Source organism: Littorina saxatilis, linkage group LG2 (assembly GCF_037325665.1).
Source record: "Littorina saxatilis isolate snail1 linkage group LG2, US_GU_Lsax_2.0, whole genome shotgun sequence".
NCBI classification, from domain to species: Eukaryota; Metazoa; Mollusca; class Gastropoda; order Littorinimorpha; family Littorinidae; genus Littorina; species Littorina saxatilis.
The window spans coordinates 35,190,483-35,209,970 of NC_090246.1; the positions used below are offsets into that span (position 1 = coordinate 35,190,483).

Sequence of the window (19,488 nt, forward strand, 5' to 3'; positions counted from 1 at the left end):
CATGCTGTGTCTTTTTCCCCCCAAAGGCACCTGAGATTTCTTACAATTTTTATATATACTGAATACACTTATTCATTACCCCATAGGGAGTGGTGTACACTACTGCAAGATAAAGCAGTTATTTTGTTGGCCTGCGAACGGTTCACTGGTCAAGGTCTTTTATGTGAAATCGATCTGGGAATGCATGTAGTACCTACCGATTTGCCAAAAGGAGGATTTTTGGAAAGAAAATCTGCATGTTTTGGGTAATTCAGCTTTTTTTAACCAAAGTTGCCGGCATTGTTTCATTTGATCGTGAGAGCATTCAGTATTATGGTCTTGTATGTTGTGGTTGACGCATGCAAAACGATTGAGATGATTGGAATCTAGATGCTACAAAATAACTGCTTCTAGCAGCATACAATATCTTTGCTTTCCACGGTAACACTGCTTTGCTTAAACATTACCACAGTAATCATCTGTTTTTGCTCTGCTGTTTTAATCATATCTTCTGCTCTCTCTAACCTTTGCAGATGCTGCCGCAGTATTCACCTCAAGGTCATTCATTTTACTTGGGTAAAACTTTCATCCACCATTTCGCCATCTGTGTTGTGCCTGTGTGTTGTTCACCGTAGATTGATAGCGCTCATTTGGCATCACCGTCAAGGAGTCTTTGGTTTGTGTTGTAATGCATGATCTTGTCCAACAGCTTAACCTTTATATGTTCATTGGGATTTTTTTAATACTTTTATCTGGATTGTGTTCATTTTCCAAAGGAATGGGGCACGCCAGCCAAGGTTTTTATCCCAAGTTTCTTTCATTTTTCAATTGATGCTTCTTATTTTCTGTGCAGCCTACGATCCATGGATCTGCTTACTAGCTCTGTAGCGGTAGTGGTGGTACAGAACATCTCTTGTCCTTGTGTCCTTGACCTAGTTAGTCTTGTGCCCTTGACCTGCTTAGTCTGAACTTGTAGTGTAAACCTCTCAGTTTGAAGAACTTCCCGTTGTCGCCTGAGAATTTGCCTGTCACTCTACCTCTCAAGATATTTCCTGGCTTTCTTCCATCTTTGTTTGGTTCACTTTCTGTCTCTCACTTGCCTTTTGTTAAATGTTTTTTGAATGATAGAAAATAATATTTACTGAAGAGATTCAGAATCCCTTTGTCCTTGGAATAAACACTAACATATTACAGATGTATTTGAAACTAAATTCAGGTGAGGGTGAATTTGAAGGACGAGTCTTGATTGTGTTGTTTTTGTTTGTTTGTTTTTTAGCTTTGTTTTTTGGGGTGATTATATGAAGTATATGCCCCCCAGTAAAGTTTATCACAAAGGGTGATAGACTGTGAAACCATATACCTGCACAGAACATGATCTGAACGTGATATTTGACAGGTGCAACAAGTAATCGAAACTTCAGATAATCTGATAACAGACCGGTGAGCGAGAAGACGTCCACATTCAGGGGTATATGATGGTTTTGCATGAGGTACTTTTTGCTGCAATACTGCAAAGCAATTCTACTAAAATCCCTGAGAGAAAAAGGATTCCGAGACAAAGAACATGCGCATGTCCCAAGGCATTTCTTTCTAACCAAAAGCATCTGATAACAAAACGGCAGGTCATATTGTTGAATGGAAAAGTGTACACCTGCATCATGCATTAGGTGGAACTTAACAGCTTTGAAAGAATTTATGATACGACATGAGTGCAGACAAATTTTAACTCAGGATTAAAGGCAGTTATATGCAATTCTTGAAACAGAGGGAGATTTGTGGGAAAATAGTGCATGACTGATGGTTGTGAATGAAACAGATTAGATTAGCATGTTGTGCATGCCTGGGCTCCTGTCTTTATCTGTCTCACACATACATACTGTGATACACACACAGATGCATGCACGCACGCATAATACACATACTGCAGAAAACAAACAAAACTTAAAGGAGAACATTTGCAGAGATGAACAGATTTCAAAACTTTAAACTAATTGCATCAACAATCTTCATCTTTTCAACCTTTTTTTTTCTAATATAACTTATTTTGTGATAATTTTCACCTGCAGTTTCACGAGTGTGAAATTTCAATTAACAGTGCTTTTCTAATTCGTTTTCTTCACAGTGGCTGCCGTGTTTTCAGTTTCTGGTTTTTTCTTCTGTTTTTTTTGTTTTTTTAATCTTTTACTGGAAAACTAAGGGAGAAAGATTAACTTTTCATGATGTCTGGAACTGAAACTAAAATATTTTTGTTCTTTCACAATCTTTGATATACTTCAGTTTCTATATTGTCCTCTTCTTTTGAAATGGTGGCCAGGTTGAATTTAAATTTTTGGTTTTATTGTCCTCTGAATACACATTTTTTGTGCACAGAAAGTGGTTCACCACAGAATTTACTTAAGATTCTGTAATTTAAAGAAAAGAAAAAACTCAAATGAGGAAACACATTTTGAGACATTATCTATGAAGGAAATTGTTTTGAGAGTGACTGTAATTCTCAAGTTCTCCCCTGCTTTGATGATTCTCGATTAATGTTACAATTTAAACTTATAAAAACAAGACTTTTGTGAAGCTGTGCAACAGGCATATCTCTTTCAGGTAGTGGTTGTTGTCTGGTTTCTTTATGTTCTGCTTCAGTCTTGGCAATCTATGTGGAACAACGCCAGATGACTTTAAAATGTCAAAAATACCTATTTGATATGCTTTTGTCTTCTTTTTTTTTGCACTTCTGTGGTCTTCTTGTCAAATTTAAGAAAGGAACATTCCAAATTCTCGCAGTCATCTGCTGTGTATTTGAGTTGCACAGATGTTTCTGTATAATGTTGGTTGTGAATGAAGTACAGACAGGAAAAAACATCAACAGAAATCCTTTTATCCGGGTTGGATGTCGCTTATTTCTTGCGCTTCACAGTCCACAGATGTTTTGTTCCATCAATCCTTTAATCACCAAGTCTTCAAGGACTTTAATTCAAGTGATTATTATATAATGCAGAACACAACTGTAACAATTGAGCATTCCTGGTTTGGTGCAAAATATTGCAAAAAGGGAGAATTGGTGGTCCATGGCAGCATTTTGTATAAATTAAGTGGTTTATCGGAGCATATTGTAAAATAGAGCAACTTGCTGGTTCATTGCTGCATAGTTAGTATAAACCGAGCATTACCTGTTCCTGACACTATATTGAGCATTGCTAGTTTATTTCAGCATCTTGTATAAAGGGAACATTGCTGGTCCGTTGCAGCAAACAGCCAAATTATTACCTTCCATGAGATGCGTGTATAAAATTGCATTTTTCGCACATTTTGGTGTAGATTTGCATTGTAGTAATGATGTATGTGTGTGTTTTACAGCGGTTGTGGAGGAGGAAGATGACCTGATGGTGGAATGGTTCCAGCTGGTCACCGATAAGAACGACCTGGTTCGCAAAGAAACCGACCTTGTCTACATGTCAGTATTCAGTCATTGTGTGTGTGGATGTGGATGTGTGTGCATGCATGCATACCTGTGTGTGTCAGTGTGTGTGTGTTTGTGCGTGTGCGCGCTTATGTGTATGACATGTGAGTAAAGGATACCAGAGATTTGTTCTATTATTCTATTTCATCCACCTGTAACTCATTCTTAACTAAACATTTCTCACAGTTTAAACATCAGAATAAAGATAAAAGCCACATCACTTGGTGAAATGAAACATAGAAACAGTATAGCACAATACAGACAGTAGCTATGTATGTGTACACAAGTCTGACTGATGTGCTATGTTGCAGGTCCCGAGAGCAAGAACTTGAGGATGAACAGAGCCAGATAGAGTCTCAGTTACGCTATCTCCTCACCTTGGAAGGTACGGCCACACATGCAAGCTAAGGAAACATGCATGAACATTCTCATATGAACAGCACAGGCACTCCAGGAAAAAATGGGTTGCTGCACATGAAGTTCACAATAAGCAGCCAAAATGTTCTGAAGGAACTTCCCATTAAACGAATGACACACACATAATGTGCATTTGGATACAGCATAATTTTAAATTTGCACATATTCATACACATGCTTACTCTCTCTCTCTCTCTCTCTCTCTCTCTCTCTCTCTCTCTCTCTCTCTCTCTCTCTCTCTCTCTCTCTCTCTCTCATGTAATGAGTTTTTATAGTAGTAGAAGTAGTAATAGTAGATTAGTACCTCTTATAGGCCGAAGTCCAGATGCAAATGAGCATATGTATGCTTTTCTTGTTACCCTCAAAAACAAAAGTATGAGTCTCTCTCTCTCTCTCTCTCTCTCTCTCTCTCTCTCTCTCTCTCTCTCTCTCTCTCATGTAACCAGTTTTATAGTAGTAGAAGTAGTAATAATAGATAAGTCCCTCTTTAGGCCAAAGGCCAGATGCAAATAAGCATTTGTATGCTTTTCTTGTTACCCTCGAAAAATAAAACAAAATTCATTTTCTCTCTCTCTCTCTCTCTCTCTCTCTCTCTCTCTCTCTCTCTCTCTCTCTCTCTCTCTCTCTCTTGGTCTCTCCCTCTCTCTTGTCTTCTCATTTCTTCATACATATTACTTTAAACCCTTGACTGCCTTATGACGGGTATACCCGTCATGCGCTTATGCAGCCGCAGCGCCTTAAGACGGGTTTACCCGTCTTCTCCGTTCAGGAATTTTCCAGAAATGCTACGTCACTGCTGACACACAAATAGCAGCCAATGGCTTGGAAGGATACCTCATTCTCATGAATAAACATAAATGGTGACACGGTTTTGCGTCTGAAGGCTATTTTCGGCCTTGGCGACAGGGTAGGGGAGAGAAATCTCGACTCGTCAAAATGGCTAACGGTGACAGTCGACCGGGCCCTAGTAGGGAAAAACAAAGCCGGACTGACGCTACATGCCGTGCAAATGATTATGGATACTGACAGGGGAAGGGGGAGATCTTCTTTCGGACGATTCGTTGGAAACAGGTAGATGACAGTGATTATAATCCTTTCTTGGAGCAAGCAAAACAGCCACCTGTGTTTGATCCTCAGGCACCGGAAGATGCGCCGGACTAATTTTTCAAAAGTTCATATTTAAACATCATTATAAGCCAAACTAATTATTATTACCATGATTAGACACTAAAAACAGATTCTTGGTTCAATCTCCTTTAAAAATAACATAGATTTTACTTACCTACCTACTGCCAGTTTGGAGCTAGAATTTTTTGTGAATTATTACACCCCAAACTCCAATATTCCCTGTCAGTCAGGAATGCACATACGCAAGTTTTGATTGGCAGCGAAAGGGTTAAGATTCTATTCATGGCTTGACGTACTTTGTTGGTGTTGTGCAGATAACGACAAGTCATTTGAAGAGAAGCAGGAAGAGGGTTACCTAATAGACCGAAAACTGGACATTGTTAACCAACGCAACTCTATCGTCGACAGCATGGATGAGGACAGACTCAGGTGAGATTAGCTTCTGTGTATGGATGAAAGACCAGTCTTCTGACTTACAGTGGCACCTCTGTTTCAAGACCCTCCATTTTGAGACCTCATTTTGTCAGATGTTTCTTCCTTAGTGTCACTAAATTAACCTCCATTTTGAGACTTCTCTCTCTCTCTCTTTTAATAATAATAATAATAATAATAAGAACATTTATATAGCGCTAAATCAAAAACTTTCGTTAAAAAGGCTTGCTCTAAGCGCTTGACATCTAAACTAAAACGTCATTCACACTCTTTACAATGATGTACAAGAACTTCATGTCACACTCTTTCATTCATTTTAAGACCTAGATATCTCAGATTTCTGTTTCAAAACAGGTACCACTGTACTAGAACCATGATCAACTGACTAGTTCGTCAAATGAGGATGAAAACTTGGCATGTCACTGTAACAAACTTCGTGCAGTATGTCACTGAAAGACAAACATAGCAAACAGCTGGCAAATTCTGCGAACGACTCAAGTCAGTTGAATGACTGGAGTCAGTTGAATGAGACAAGTCAGTTGAATGACTCGAGTCAGTTGAATGACTTGGAAGTTAAATAAATAGAGGGGCTTACCAGGGTATCGGTAGGACGAGCCCACCCTTCATAGCAACAACGGAATTTTGTGAACACAAGCGCCGACAATGAAACCAAACACCTCAAGGCCTGCAGACACTAATGAAACCAAACACCTCAAGGCCTGCAGACACTAATGAAACCAAACACCTCAAGGCCTGCAGACACTAATGAAACCTCAGTGTATGCATCAAATCAGTTTGACTTTGGTACCGTTTACTTTCTTTAGTTAATTTGGTAGTGGGTCATCATCTTTAGTTGAGGACCGTGTGCTTCTCGCTCCACTTTTTCTTCCACAAGACAGACAATGCCTTTATGGAATAGACTCCAAAGCCACGGACCACATCCTTCAAGTAATGTACAGCACATGGAACTGTGCAACACCACACTCCACCAAAAGCAGTGGACCTTCAGCAGGAAAATTCACCCAAAGGAGGGTCTTTTAGCGCAATTTATTTGACGTGTGTAGCAGATTGATATTGAAAACAAGTTGAATTTTTTTTTTCTACAGGTACGAAGAGGAGGACCGGGACATTGCACAGGTGCTCCAGGAAAAAGGTATGGTATTCCACCACAGCAGTAAATACTCGTTGCAAGATATAGACCCTGATGATATTATTAAACAAATCTCTGAAACGGTTTCTATCAAAATAAATATTCCCTCGCTCCCAGTTCTGTCATGAGATTGATTTCCTTCACTGAGAAGGCACAAAGGCCATGTGTTTTCATAGTTTTCTTCATACATGTACTATGCCGTGAGTTTGCATATTTATTATATTTTCAAATTGCAACAAAAGGAATCTGCAAAAGTATAAAGAAGGGAGTACTCCCAAATAAACTTTGGTGGTTTAGATATGTCACTCTTGCCATCTTCTTCTGCCAAATCACAGTGCCCAAGATATGTTTTTCTGTCAGCTCCTATATTGTGAGAAGAGATTTTTTTTTCATTGGAGGGGGGAGGGAGGGGGGGGGGGGCGGGGAGGGGGTAGGAAGTGAGGAGTGAGGGGAATTTACATTCAGTGAAGTTAATGGTGTAATCGATTTCTTACCTGATTCTTGCCTCTTCTTTCCCTGTGGTTTCTAGTCATTATCTTTTGCACTGTTTCTGCTTTTCATCTCTTAGAACTTATTTTCTCTGTTATACAAAATACAAATCGAGGAGAATAAACAAAAAATTAAAGTGGGAATAACTATATATAATATATAGTTTTTGAGTCACTTGAGAAAAAGTGACTCTATGTAATCGGTCAGTGTTAGTCTGTCCGGCCGGCCAGCCGGCCGGCCGGCCGTCCGTAGACACCACCTTAACGTTGGACTTTTCTCGGAAACTATCAAAGCGATCCGGCTCATATTTTGTTTAGTCGTGACCTCCAATGACCTCTACACTTTAACGATGGTTTCGTTGACCTTTGACCTTTTTCAAGGTCACAGGTCAGCGTCAAAGGAAAAATTACACATTTTATATCTTTGACAAAGTTCATCGGATGTGATTGAAACTTTGTAGGATTATTCTTTACATCAAAGTATTTACATCTGTAGCCTTTTACGAACGTTATCAGAAAAACAAGGGAGATAACTAGCCTTTTCTGTTCGGCAACACACAACTTAACGTTGGGCTTTTCTCGGAAACTATAAAAGTGACCGGGCTCAAATTTTATGTGAACGTGACTCCCAGTGACCTCTACACTTTGACGTCTGCTTTGTTGACCTTTGACCTTTTTCAAGGTCACAGGTATGTCTTGAAGGAAAAAAATTGAAATATCATATCTCTGAAACTATTCATCGGATTTGATTCAAACTTTATAGGATTATTCTTTACATCAAATTATTTACATCTGTATTGTGTTGTGAATAGCAATTTCTTCCTGTCCATCTGATGCCTCATATAATATTCAGAACTGCGAAAGTGACTCGATCGAGCGTTTGCTCTTCTTGTTAATATCTGGTTGCGGACTCTGTCATTCTCAGAAGCTTTTATTTCTGTCACTAACAATGCTTGTGCTCTGTTTACAAGGCTCAATAAAGGGAAAACAGCCAAGGAGAAAGTCTGTTAGACAAATGGTTTTGTCCATCCTTTGCCCTGGATTTAGCTGTGTAGTATAGTATCTTCTGAGGTAGAGTGGGTACCACAATGTTTTTTACTTCAATTTTTCCATTTTTATGCACCCCAGTGATGGTTATTTGGCAAAACTCTATTTCTTGTCTCCCAGCACCTAACTGCAGCTCTGGATTCTCGTTTCAATTCTTATTCTGCTGGATAAGGTTTAGCATAAAATGCATGTTCTCTTAAAAATAGAATTGAAATGTTGTTTTGAAATCTTCTTCCCTGTTTTCTCTTTTTTCTTTGTTTTCTATATATATTATATATTTTTGGTTTGTTTTGTGTATTTTCGGATCTTATGAATTACATTGTGCTTCATGACAACAACCTCAGAGATAAAAAAAAAAAGTCATGCATCCCATTTGTCTCAATGGTATTCGGCGGTTCAGTTCATTGCATGTTTGACAAAAACTGTTGTTCATGAGCTAGGTTTCAGCATGCATGCCCTTTTTGTTTTTTTCTTCAAGAGTGTTTTGTCAGATGTATCTAGCAGAGAGCTCTATCATAGTTTTGTCCCTTCTAATTACCTCCGAAAACAAACACCAGCATGTATTTCCTCTGTTGGAGGTAGGGGAAGTAATTTTCGGTGATAAGGTTTGCAGCTCATTTTTTTATTTTATGGTTTATGGTATTAAGAAATTGCCCAATAGTTTAATTTTATTTTTTCAATAAATCTGTTTTCAAGAACTTTCTAATGTAATTGTGTCCTTCTGACATGGTGTGTCTAGATTCCTTCTGACCTAGAGGATCAATTCTCATGGCCTTTAGCAAGCTGTTATAACATTAAATTTGATCCAGAGTACTATTTAAATCCTGTTTGATTTTCTAAAGAGTCAAAAAGAGGGAACATTTGAACAAAACCTTAGGTAACAGTTAGTAATTCAGGATATTTAGTACTAATTCATAGTGCTCCTTATACCCCCAGTATTAGCTTCTTGTACTACAGTGGTACCTGTGATGTGAGGCCCCTCCAAAAGGGATGTCCCTTTGCCTGTTATCTAACAAAACAAATGGCTGGTAAGACAACAGTGTTAAAAACTGTTTCTATTATCATGACCCAAAATAATATACCTGTCATGACAGGCCACCTGCAATGTAGGGACACTAGGCTGGTTCCAAGGGTGTCCTTTCATCACAGGTACCACTTTGGTAAGTTTCAGAAATCTGCCTTTCTCTCCACCATCTCTCAGCACAAGGGCCAGCATTTGATGTCTGTTTAGTTCAAACAAGTGTGGGAGTTACCAGTGGTGTTTATTGCAACAGATATCATTACTTGGCTTCTACAGTAAAAAAACCCACTGACGACCTTGATAATTTCCAGAAAAATCAGTTCTAAAACGTAGGGTACTTGTTCTAGAAATCTCCCTCTCTTGCCACCACCCCTGAGCACAAGGGCAAGCATTTCATTTCTGTTTTGTTTGAGAAATTGTAGGGTTTATGAGTGGTGTGTAATGTAGTTTAATGGAATGAAGTGGAAATGAAAACTTATGTTGGTTATCTTTTTCTTCTTCTTCAGGTTACAGAAGGGACAGCACCAGCTCGTCTCCAGTGAAATCACCAGAAAAAGGCGGAAAGAAGAAAGACAAGAAAGGAAAAGTGAAGTCTTCCAAGTTCTATGCTTGAGTTAGCACAAGCTTCACCACACCAGCTTCTCCCCCCTCCATTCACTTCCCTCCCCCCTCCCCTTCCCTCGTCTCTCCAGCCCCTCCTCCAAGCATATTAAACTACCATCATTCTCCGTATTGCCACCATGCCATTTCACTTTGTTGTAAATTGATGTTGCCAAAAAATCAGCCACAAATGAATTATCAATAACATGTTATTCTCTTGTTCTGAGATACAAGTATGTTGTTCTTCTTCAGTGTTCACATGTTAAAAATGCTGATACTGTACCTCATATTCTTATTGAAACATTTACAAAAATAAACAAATGTACATTTCCCGATACGTTTTGGTTCAGATGGTGTTATTGTTACTCCTGGTTGGTTATTTCTTCAAGCCATGTGATTAATTGTATGCTTTTTCCAGCTATTTTAACGAGTATGGCATAACGAGTATAAACTTCCAGGTAAATCTGATTTGAAATTAATCTGGGCAATTTGAAATTTATTCAGATAAAATGAAAAAACTTGAATCGGCCTATGTCTGCTGTACATGCTTTTGATTGGCCGCTTTTATACCACACCCCGGGCGGGGATGTAGCGCGCTGGATTTGTATCCAGTTGGCCGCTGTCAGCGTGAGTTCGTCCCCACGTTCGGCGAGAGATTTATTTCTCAGAGTCAACTTTGTGTGCAGACTCTCCTCGGTGTCCGAACACCCCCGTGTGTACAAGCACAAGACCAAGTGCGCACGAAAAAGATCCTGTAATCCATGTCAGAGTTCGGTGGGTTATAGAAACACAAAAATACCCAGCATGCTTCCTCCGAAAGCAGCGTATGGCTGCCTAAATGGCGGGGTAAAAAACGGTCATACACGTAAAATTCCACTCGTGCAAAAAACACGAGTGTACGTGGGAGTTTCAGCCCACGAACGCAGAAGAAGAAGAATATACCACACCCCAAAACATTCTCCTGCAACACAACCAGTTTTTATTCAGTCATTCTTTTTGTCAAGCTTTCAATATTGATCTGCAAGAATAGCCTATCCGCTGTTACATTACACCCTTTACTTACAGATTTGACCTGGGTGGCTGTTGCAATGTTGCACTGTGTTGCTTGTGTATAAAGAATTGTTACGTGTGTTGTTTTGCCTTATATGTTAATTGTTAATGATCATTTTGATTACTGAGCTTGTTAAGAACATGTATAGTTATGTGCTTGTTATCGTATGTGAAAAAAAGTTAAAGACTGCCTTACTGATGTTAAGAATTTGTGATTTTGAACTGCAAAAAGCAGGGGTGTTCATGTGTTGATATTATTTAAACAATGGGGATTTATAATTGTACGGTTAACTTATGCATTCAGCTTTCATTCGCATCGTGTTCGGACACCAAGGAAACCTGCATTAAATCAGTTTAGCTTGGTAGTGTTCACTTTGTATGCACACAATGAGTTGTTGGGAATTTTGTCCTGCATTCAGTGCTCTCTTGGAAATTACTATAGATTGATGTGTAGCATTACTTAGCCAGTTATGAGCGTATTCTGATTCTTCCAAGACAGTACATAAACGACTTTCAGTAAACTGTAGGAAATGAAAGAGTATAATCAAAATGCCATTTAAGTGCCTGAGGTATTTGCCTCAACTTTTGTAAACAGTTGCATACACAAAATAGATGTGTCAGATTATCAAAAAAATTGCAAATATATTCATCTTTGCCTTAATTAGTGCTTTACAGTCATTGGTCTTTGAAAGAAAGATGTTAAACTTGCTTGTAATGTTTTATGAAAAGAGAGACCATGCTGGGTCTTTGGAGAAGTGCAATGCTTTGAAGTTTTTATCTGTTGGCGACTGTCTCATTACCACGTATCTCACGCATACCCAATTTGCTGATTATACAGATATTTATCTTGCTATCTCTTTTACCTATTTTGACAAAATGTTGGTCTTTCTTGGCTCAATGTGTCTTTTTTCTCTGCGACATTCTTTGCTTTTGACCTTGAAGCATATTTCTTGCCTCAAATAACAACAATATAAACAATGTATAATAATGTTTTTACAATAAAGATCTCTAGTCATTTCCTTCAACATGTGGGCTTTCAAACATCTGCCTGCATGTTTTTGTGCACAACGATTTTTTCAGTTTTGAACAAATTAATTAGTGCCTGAAAAGTGCCTACATGCAATCTGTTTGCCTGATATTTAAGACTTGAGGCATTTCCACATGCATTGTTTTTGTAAACCAAAATGTTTGTGGAATAAATTGTGATCCGTTGACTTGCAGTCTTTCATGATTATTGTTGTGGAATTTCTGGTAATTTGAGGTAAACTAATACACATTACTTGTATTCATAAATCAAGGAATATGACTTGATCCCCAAGTGGGAGATCTCAATCAGATTTTTCTAACCAGAAGTAAGTTTTCCCCTTTTCATCAACTTTCATCTTTTTTTCTCACTAATATTGCTTTTTTCCTGCTCTGTCTATTTTTCAGGACTAAATTGAAGCAACAACCTCTGCAGTTTATTTCAAGCATAAATGGTACTGGAGTAGACATTCTGATTAAAATTTGAAGATCTCCCCAGTCTCAGACATTGTTTCATCAGCTATCTGTAAAAGTCAACTATGCCTTCCCTATCTTTTCAACAGCATATATAGTGTGTTCAGTAGAAGCTGTAATGGAAGGCGGGCTCATTTTAAGGTAAAGGACACATTCACGTGTCTCTTGTCTTTAAGTTTGACATAAATCTCCCTGCTATGAAGGGACACCTGCAAGATAGGGACACTATCGGTTGGGACAATTCCAAACAGTGTCTGTTTGCCAGTTGTAGGGGAATTTGTGTATGCATTAATTAATGATGTTTTCCCCCAATTTGAATTGCCATTTCAGCAAATTGTTTGATTTTAATCTGTTATAGATATGAAATACTTATTGTGTTACAGTTTTTCCCTGGCAGCGTGTACTAAATGGTAAGATTTATCATGGTCAGCAGCACACTTGAACAGACATTTCTCTTTTCAAAATATAGCTTGAGATTGGTGAATGTATGCTGATTGTTTTGTTCTTCAAGCTTTGAACAAAAAATGAGCAGGGGATGTTCTTGCTGACACTATCTTTCAAAGCATTGTATTTGCCTATATTCACTGGGTCCAAATCTTTCAGACTTGTCAATACATGATTGTATGATTGACATCTGATTCTGATTAGCATAACAAGGAAATAAAATGCATGTTTACATTGTGATAACTTTGTATCTACAGAAAATGGTGCTTATTGTGTGTGTGTGTGTGTGTGAGGACATTTATGGTCCCACTACAAAGATAGTATAGAATGTCACACGCATTCCTTCTTTGCCACTACTAAAGCAACCGTGTGCAAGATTGTAATGTTACACGCTTTAAACACTAATGCTTTTGGTATTCAATTCAAGTGATCACGAACGTAAACAAATGGGTATCAAAGTGTTGTTACATTTTGTTGTGTATTCTGAATAGTGTGCCAACAGGCCTTGGTCAGTCAACCACGTTTTATCTGTGTACTTCGTGTTTGATGGAAAAAGAATAACACCAACCCCGTTCTCCTGTATATATATATATATATATGAAAGCCACATTTTCTTCTTCATTCAATTTCTGTTTTCAAAAGCTTCGTCAACTTTCCACTTACACGACACAGTCCCTTTACCAAACCCTGAATACGAAAGGTCAAAACAAAACAATAGGTACTACTTTCACTATCGTCGTCTGCAACAAAAACCGAAAATGGCGAAACGCTTTGCTACGTACACAGAGGACGAAATTGCAAACAAAAGATCGAACCTTACACCTGTGAGTAGGAAAAGTTGCATAAACAGTTCCGTGCGGATCTTATCACGTATCAACGTACATCCGATGCTCAGAACCGACAGATGGGTGACGCTTTGGCGATTGAGGCTTCGTCTTCAGCTCTAACACGCACGCAGACCGTCAGGCAGGTCTAATCTGCACCAGCGGTGATGGAAGGTTTGGATTTAGAAACACTCGAATGTTACTTCGACAAGATAAACGAACCAAAAGACAAAAGTGTGCCCCAAATTCGGAAAATATTCTTTCAAAACTGAGAAAATGAACAATCCAAACACAACCAGTTCCCCTGTGGAACATTTCGGGTGGACTCTCCCACGACCTCACCTACAAAAATTCTCCGTGTTCGTTCGCGCTTTGCATTCAATCTGTGTTAGTGCGCGCGTGTGTTTGTGTGTTTAGCTTTCGTTGGTTTGTGCTGTTTGGTTAAAAAAAAGTTAATTTTTTTCATTGAAAGATTCAGAAAAGTTGGTTGATACTTTGTTAAATGCATTCAACCAGAAAAAGACACGAAACGCATTGGATCTATCTTCTGCGCGCATGCATGTGTAGGGTATGTGTGAAAAGGCAATTGTGTTTTCAGTCTTGTTTTGTGCCTGTTATTTCGTCCCCCAAAACTCATTTCTGTCTTTCTATGCCTATGCTGTGAGACATAATCGAAAATTTTTAATTAAATTTTCATTTGATTAATATACTTACCCGAGTCACATATTAGCATTGACGCAGTCGAGATGCTAGGTTAACTGAAAACGCTATCCCGTCTATAGTCTAAGGGAAGCAACCCAAGCTAAAAAAGTAGCAAGCTTGCTACCCTGGGTTGCCTCCCGTAGCGTGTCACGCCACAGATCTCGTACCCAGTACGAGACACCCTCATTCGACTTCTAGAATCCAAAGAAACTACAAGCGGGGAAGGTGGGAGGGACTTACCTATGTGACTCGGGTAAGTATATTAATCAAATGAAAATTTAATTAAAAATTTTCGATTAAATTACATATTCTTACTCCGAGTCACATATTAGCAGATAACTCCAACAAGGTGGTGGGTAAGAAGTAAAAAAAAATTTCAAACTCACTGTTATGATCTGGAGAGGCATTGCCCCGCTGCCACCAGTGCAGGGAGGGTCCTTGAGCCGTCGCGGCAGACCGCGGCGATGTCTCTCAAGTAGAACGAGATGAAGACGTCGTCTGAACGCCAGTATGCTGTGCGCAGGACGTCGTCAAGTCTTCGTGACCTCAAAACAGCCAAAGACGATGCCCATGCCCGGGACTCGTGCATTCTAGCCGACTCGAGAGGGAAGGCAGGCTGAGCCCCCCCCTTTTGTGCCAGACTCCACACATAAGCTTGTTTTATGAGAGCCGACACCCACCTGGCCAAGGTAGTCCTCGTGATATCTCTGTCCATGGACGTATTCAAGGAAATAAAGAGGAGCTTCTGGGAGCTCGACCGGATGGGCTGAGTGCGGGTTAAATAGGCCTCTAGGGCCCTAACCGGGCAATTGACCATGTCTGGGTCATCATGCGCCACAATATGAGACAGGGGCCTCACAAGGACACAGGGAGAAGGCTGATCCGGTGTCTGATTTTTGGCCAGAAAGGCCTCCCGGAAATGCAAAGACAAGGAGCCGTCACGCTCTCGGCCAATGTCCTGCGGACTGCCTGAAAGAGCGTGTATCTCGCTACCTCTGCGGGCCGAAGCCAGAAGTAGCAAGAACAGAGCCTTACGAGTAAGGTTCGCGAGGCTAGAGCCCTCCAGCGGCTCGAAGTCCGCCGAGCGCAAGAACTCGAGGACAAGGAAAAGATCCCACTTGGGCAGAGAAGAGCGCTTAACATCCTGCAAAGACGCGCCCTTAATAACCCCAGCAACGACTCCGCTAACATTGATGGTATGCCCAATCTGTTTAAGAGTCGAGGCGATCGCCGACCTGCGAACCTTCAGAGAGGAGGAAGAAGCCCCCTGGGAAGACAAATCCGCTAAGTGGTTGGCTACGTGCATAGTACGAGGAGCCACCGGGTTCAGCCCATGAGCCTGACACCAGGTGACCCAGGCACGCCAATGCGATGAATACACTGAGGAGGTGGAGGCCCTATGTGAGCGCTGCACCAACTCCAAAGTGCGGTCGGAAGCCCCAGACCGCCTGAGAGCGGACCTCACAGTCTCCACGCGTGAAGATTGAGAGACTGCGGGTGCCCGTGAGGAACTCCGGTGCGAGGCTGAACGAGTTCGCCTGGTACCAGAGAGAGAGGAATTGGAGGGCCGTGTGCGAGTCTCAGCAGGTCCGGAAACCAGGGCTGAGACGGCCACAGAGGGGTGACCAGAAGCAGAGACGGCCTCTCCAATTCCGTCTTCCTGAGGACTTGGCTGAGCAGCTGGAAGGGCGGGAAGGCGTAAGCCTCCAGCCCTGTCCAGGGGATGTCCAAGGCGTTGGTCCCCCATGCTTCCGGATCGGGGAAGGGGGAGACAAACACCGGAAGGCGCCTGGAGAATCTGGTGGCGAAGAGATCCACCACAGGCTTCGGGGCCACAGCCCAAAGGCGGAGAAGGGCACCATGCGTGATGGTCCATTCCGCCTGCAACACCCTGTCGGAGCGGCTGAGCGCGTCCGCCAGTGTGTTGAGGCTCCCTGGCAGGTAACGCGCTGAGAGAGAGATCCCCCGCTGGGAGCACCAGGAGAGGATCTCGCACGTTCTGCGGGAGAGAGTGGGGGACCGCGAACCTCCCTGCTTGTTCACGTAGGCAGCCACTGTCGTATTGTCTGTGAACAGACGCACGCGCTTGGCTGCCAGGGAAGGGAGGAACGCGACCAGAGCAAGGAACACGGCCTCCAACTCCAGCGAGTTGATGTGCCATGTGCTCTGTTCCGCAGACCACAGTCCGGAGGCCGTGAGCCGGTCCGTGTGAGCCCCCCAACCCAGCAAGGACGCGTCTGTGAACAGGTCCATGTTGGGAGGGGGGGAAACAATGGGAACCCCCCTGCATACCCATCCCGAGTCCAGCCACGGGAGGGTTGCAGCCTGGAACCAATCCCCAAGGGGAACCAGAGTGTTCCAATCCACACAAGGAGAGTCCACCAACGGCTTCAGCGCGTGCTGAAGCGGGCGTTTGTGAACTCTCCCTAGTGGAACCAGAAGGGCCATGGACTCCATCTGCCCCAGGATGGAGGCCAAAGTCCGAAGGGGAGCCCTCAGGAGAAGCGAAGTAGAGCGGATGAGAGCCTGGAGCTTGTCCACCCGCTTCTGCGAAGGCTGGACAGTCCAGGTGACCGTATTGAACGTCATCCCCAGGTAAGTGAATGACTGAGACGGCACGAGCTCTGACTTCGTCTGGTTGACCGAGAATCCCAGCAAGCTGGCCTCCCGGAGAACCAAGAGAGTGTGCTGCCTGCAGAGAGCCTCGCTCTGGCCCATGATGAGCCAGTCGTCGAGGTATGCTCGCAGCCGCACTCCCTGTGACCTCACCAGCGCGCAGAGCTGCCTCACCACCATGGTAAAGATCCATGGGGCAAGGGACAGCCCAAAAGGAAGTGCGCGGAACTGGTAGACTTGACTGGCCCACCGGAAACGGAGCCATTTCCGGTCGGCGGGATGCACCAGAATATGGAAGTACGCATCCGTCAAGTCTATCGAGGTCACCCAGTCTCCTGGGCGGAGAGCGTCCCGAACCGAGGCAGGAGTCTCCATCTTGAATCGAATCGTTCTCAGAAACTTGTTGAGAAACGAAAGATCCAAGACAGGACGCCAAGCTCCCGAAGCTTTGGGGACCGCGAAAAGCCGTCCATAAAACCCCGGGGAGCTGTGGTCCGAGACCGCTTCCACCGCGCCCTTCTCTATCAGTGAGGCAACCTCCGACTGGAGGACGGCCCTTGCCTCCTGTGAGAAGGGGGGCTTGAAGGCTGGAGGACACCTGGTAAGAGGGGCCTTGTCCCCCAGCCACAGCAAGCGGAATCCCGACTTCACGACACCCACTAACCATCGGCTGCGTATGACGGCCAGCCAATGTGGAAGTGCCCGAGCAAGGCCCCCCGCCATCACCAAGGTGGAGGGCGGGGGGGGCGTGAAGCCGGGAACGCTTCATTGGGGGTGGGGCTTTCCACTGGAAGAGCCCCTACCCCTCCTCGAAGCAGATCTCTTGCCCGACCCGCGGGAAGGGGCACTAGATCTCTTCCAGGAAGCAGGATGTGCCTGAGCAGAGGTCTTAGCCTGTTTGTGCTGAGCCCGCTGAGGAGCAGCCTGCTTGGGCTGCTTCAGGGACTGAAGCGCAAAAGACGAGAACTGCTGTTCTCTGTTGGTGTCAATCTCCTGCTTCCTGGCATCAGAGGCCAGGTTGCCGAAGAGAGCACCATCCACCAAGGGTGACGATCTGAGAGTGTTTCTCGTCGACTCCTCAGAGAACTGGGAGTGGGCGAGAAACAAGTCCCTTCTGCACGAGACAAAGTGTACGTACTGCAGAGAGGACAATCTCATCTGTTCCTCGTTCACCCTTGCCAGCGTGGAGAGGAGTGTGGATATGTCCTCCGAATCTTGCTCCTTACTCAAGGTAAAGGGAGCTAAAGACTCCGTAAGAGCACGTGAAAGAGCCCGCAGGATAGTCTCCGAAATGGAACTGAGTTCCAAGAGCTGCCTTCCCACCTCCTCAGAGGACATGAGAGACCGCTCCGAAAGAGGGAGAACGGAATCCTTCTGCAAAGGCTTCGTCAAAAGAGGGAGCAATGCCGGCGTGACCGGAAGCGGTGCACGCGGCAGAGCAAAGGACGAAAGAAGGTTCCGTGAAGCCTTAGGCCAAGGCAACTTCCTTTGACCCGCCAAGGGCACGAAGAAGTCTGCCTGTGTCGCAGCAGCCAGGTAAGGCAAAGCATGCTCCGGAGCTGTGCCATACGGCACCAGAAGCGGAACTGCTGCTGGAGGCAACCCGCTGCCGGCAGGAGCGGGCTTGGCGAACAAACGAGAAAGCTGGAAAGCTACTGACGGTGATTCTTCGAACCGGAAGTAGCTGTCCTCCTCCTTCGCCCCCCAGAAGTCAGCCATCGCCGACGGACCCAACGCCAAAGGCGCGGCCGAAGACGAAGCCCCTTCCGGGAAATAATGCGAAGTGACTTCCGCGGCAGCTTCAAGCGCCACCCTGAAGCTGGCCGGAGCCGCCGAAGGCAGCTGCTCCTCGTCCACAGACCCAAGGTCCGAAGCGCCACATGAAGGGGATGGCTCATAGCCCAAGGAACCGGACAAATGACGCTGCGAGGACAGGCCGGAAGCCAAACGCCCCTCCTGTTGGTCATCAACGAAACTCATACCCTGGCCAAGAGGAGGGTGAGAAACGCCAGCAACCGAAGGCAGCTGAAGGGAGGAGCTAGCAGTCACCACCGGAGTGGGTGGCTGCTGCTCTTCTTCTTCTTCTTCTTGGCGTTCGCAGAGGTTACACAATCAGTCCAGCACTGGTGATAAATGTTGTCGTTTTCTCCAACTCCTGTCGACTGCCGTATAGTTTGGTCTGCAAGGGAGTTGGTGACGGCCACACTTCTTTTCGTTCCTCATCTAGTAAGGGACATCGCTGTAAGATGTGTTCCGCTGTTTGGTCCTCTTGACCGCAGGCACAGGTTGGTGATGGCGCCAGCTTGAACTTTCGGTTCATGTGAGCATTGAGCCTGTTGTGGCCAGTACGCAGCCTGATGAGGTTGACTTGCTGCTTTCTGGACATTGTGTGGTAGTCATCTCTGTTTGTCCTTGGCCTCATCAATGCCTTGATGATTGTCTTCTGCTCACTAAAGCTGACACTGTTTTCAGGTTGGTCTTCCACGGCTCCTTCTTTTGCCAGCTCATCTGCCCTTTCATTTCCTGGTATCCCACAGTGTGCTGGTATCCACTGGAGGACAACTCTTCTGGTTTGTCTGACCATCTTTAATGCTTTGGCCAGCTGTGGGAGTTTGTCGTTCTCTAGGGCCTGAAGGACTGAA

General features: G+C 43.5%; 1 protein-coding gene across 3 annotated transcripts in view; it reads left to right on the plus strand.

Moving 5' to 3' along the window:
- The window catches only part of LOC138958835 (MICAL-like protein 2), a 53,822-nt gene extending 40,875 nt beyond the window's left edge, over window positions 1-12,947 (plus strand). The window contains exons 8-12 of one of the 3 annotated variants that reach the window (XM_070330139.1): window positions 3,328-3,424; window positions 3,742-3,815; window positions 5,290-5,404; window positions 6,514-6,560; window positions 9,620-12,947. In XM_070330139.1, coding sequence (XP_070186240.1) covers window positions 3,328-3,424; window positions 3,742-3,815; window positions 5,290-5,404; window positions 6,514-6,560; window positions 9,620-9,726 — 440 coding nt within the window. In that variant the 3' untranslated portion in view covers window positions 9,727-12,947. Of the gene's footprint in view, window positions 1-512; window positions 556-3,327; window positions 3,425-3,741; window positions 3,816-5,289; window positions 5,405-6,513; window positions 6,561-9,619 lie in introns of those variants that run through there. The other 2 variants (XR_011453524.1, XM_070330140.1) reach the window with 2 other exon arrangements.
- The last annotated feature ends 6,541 nt before the right edge of the window (window positions 12,948-19,488 follow it).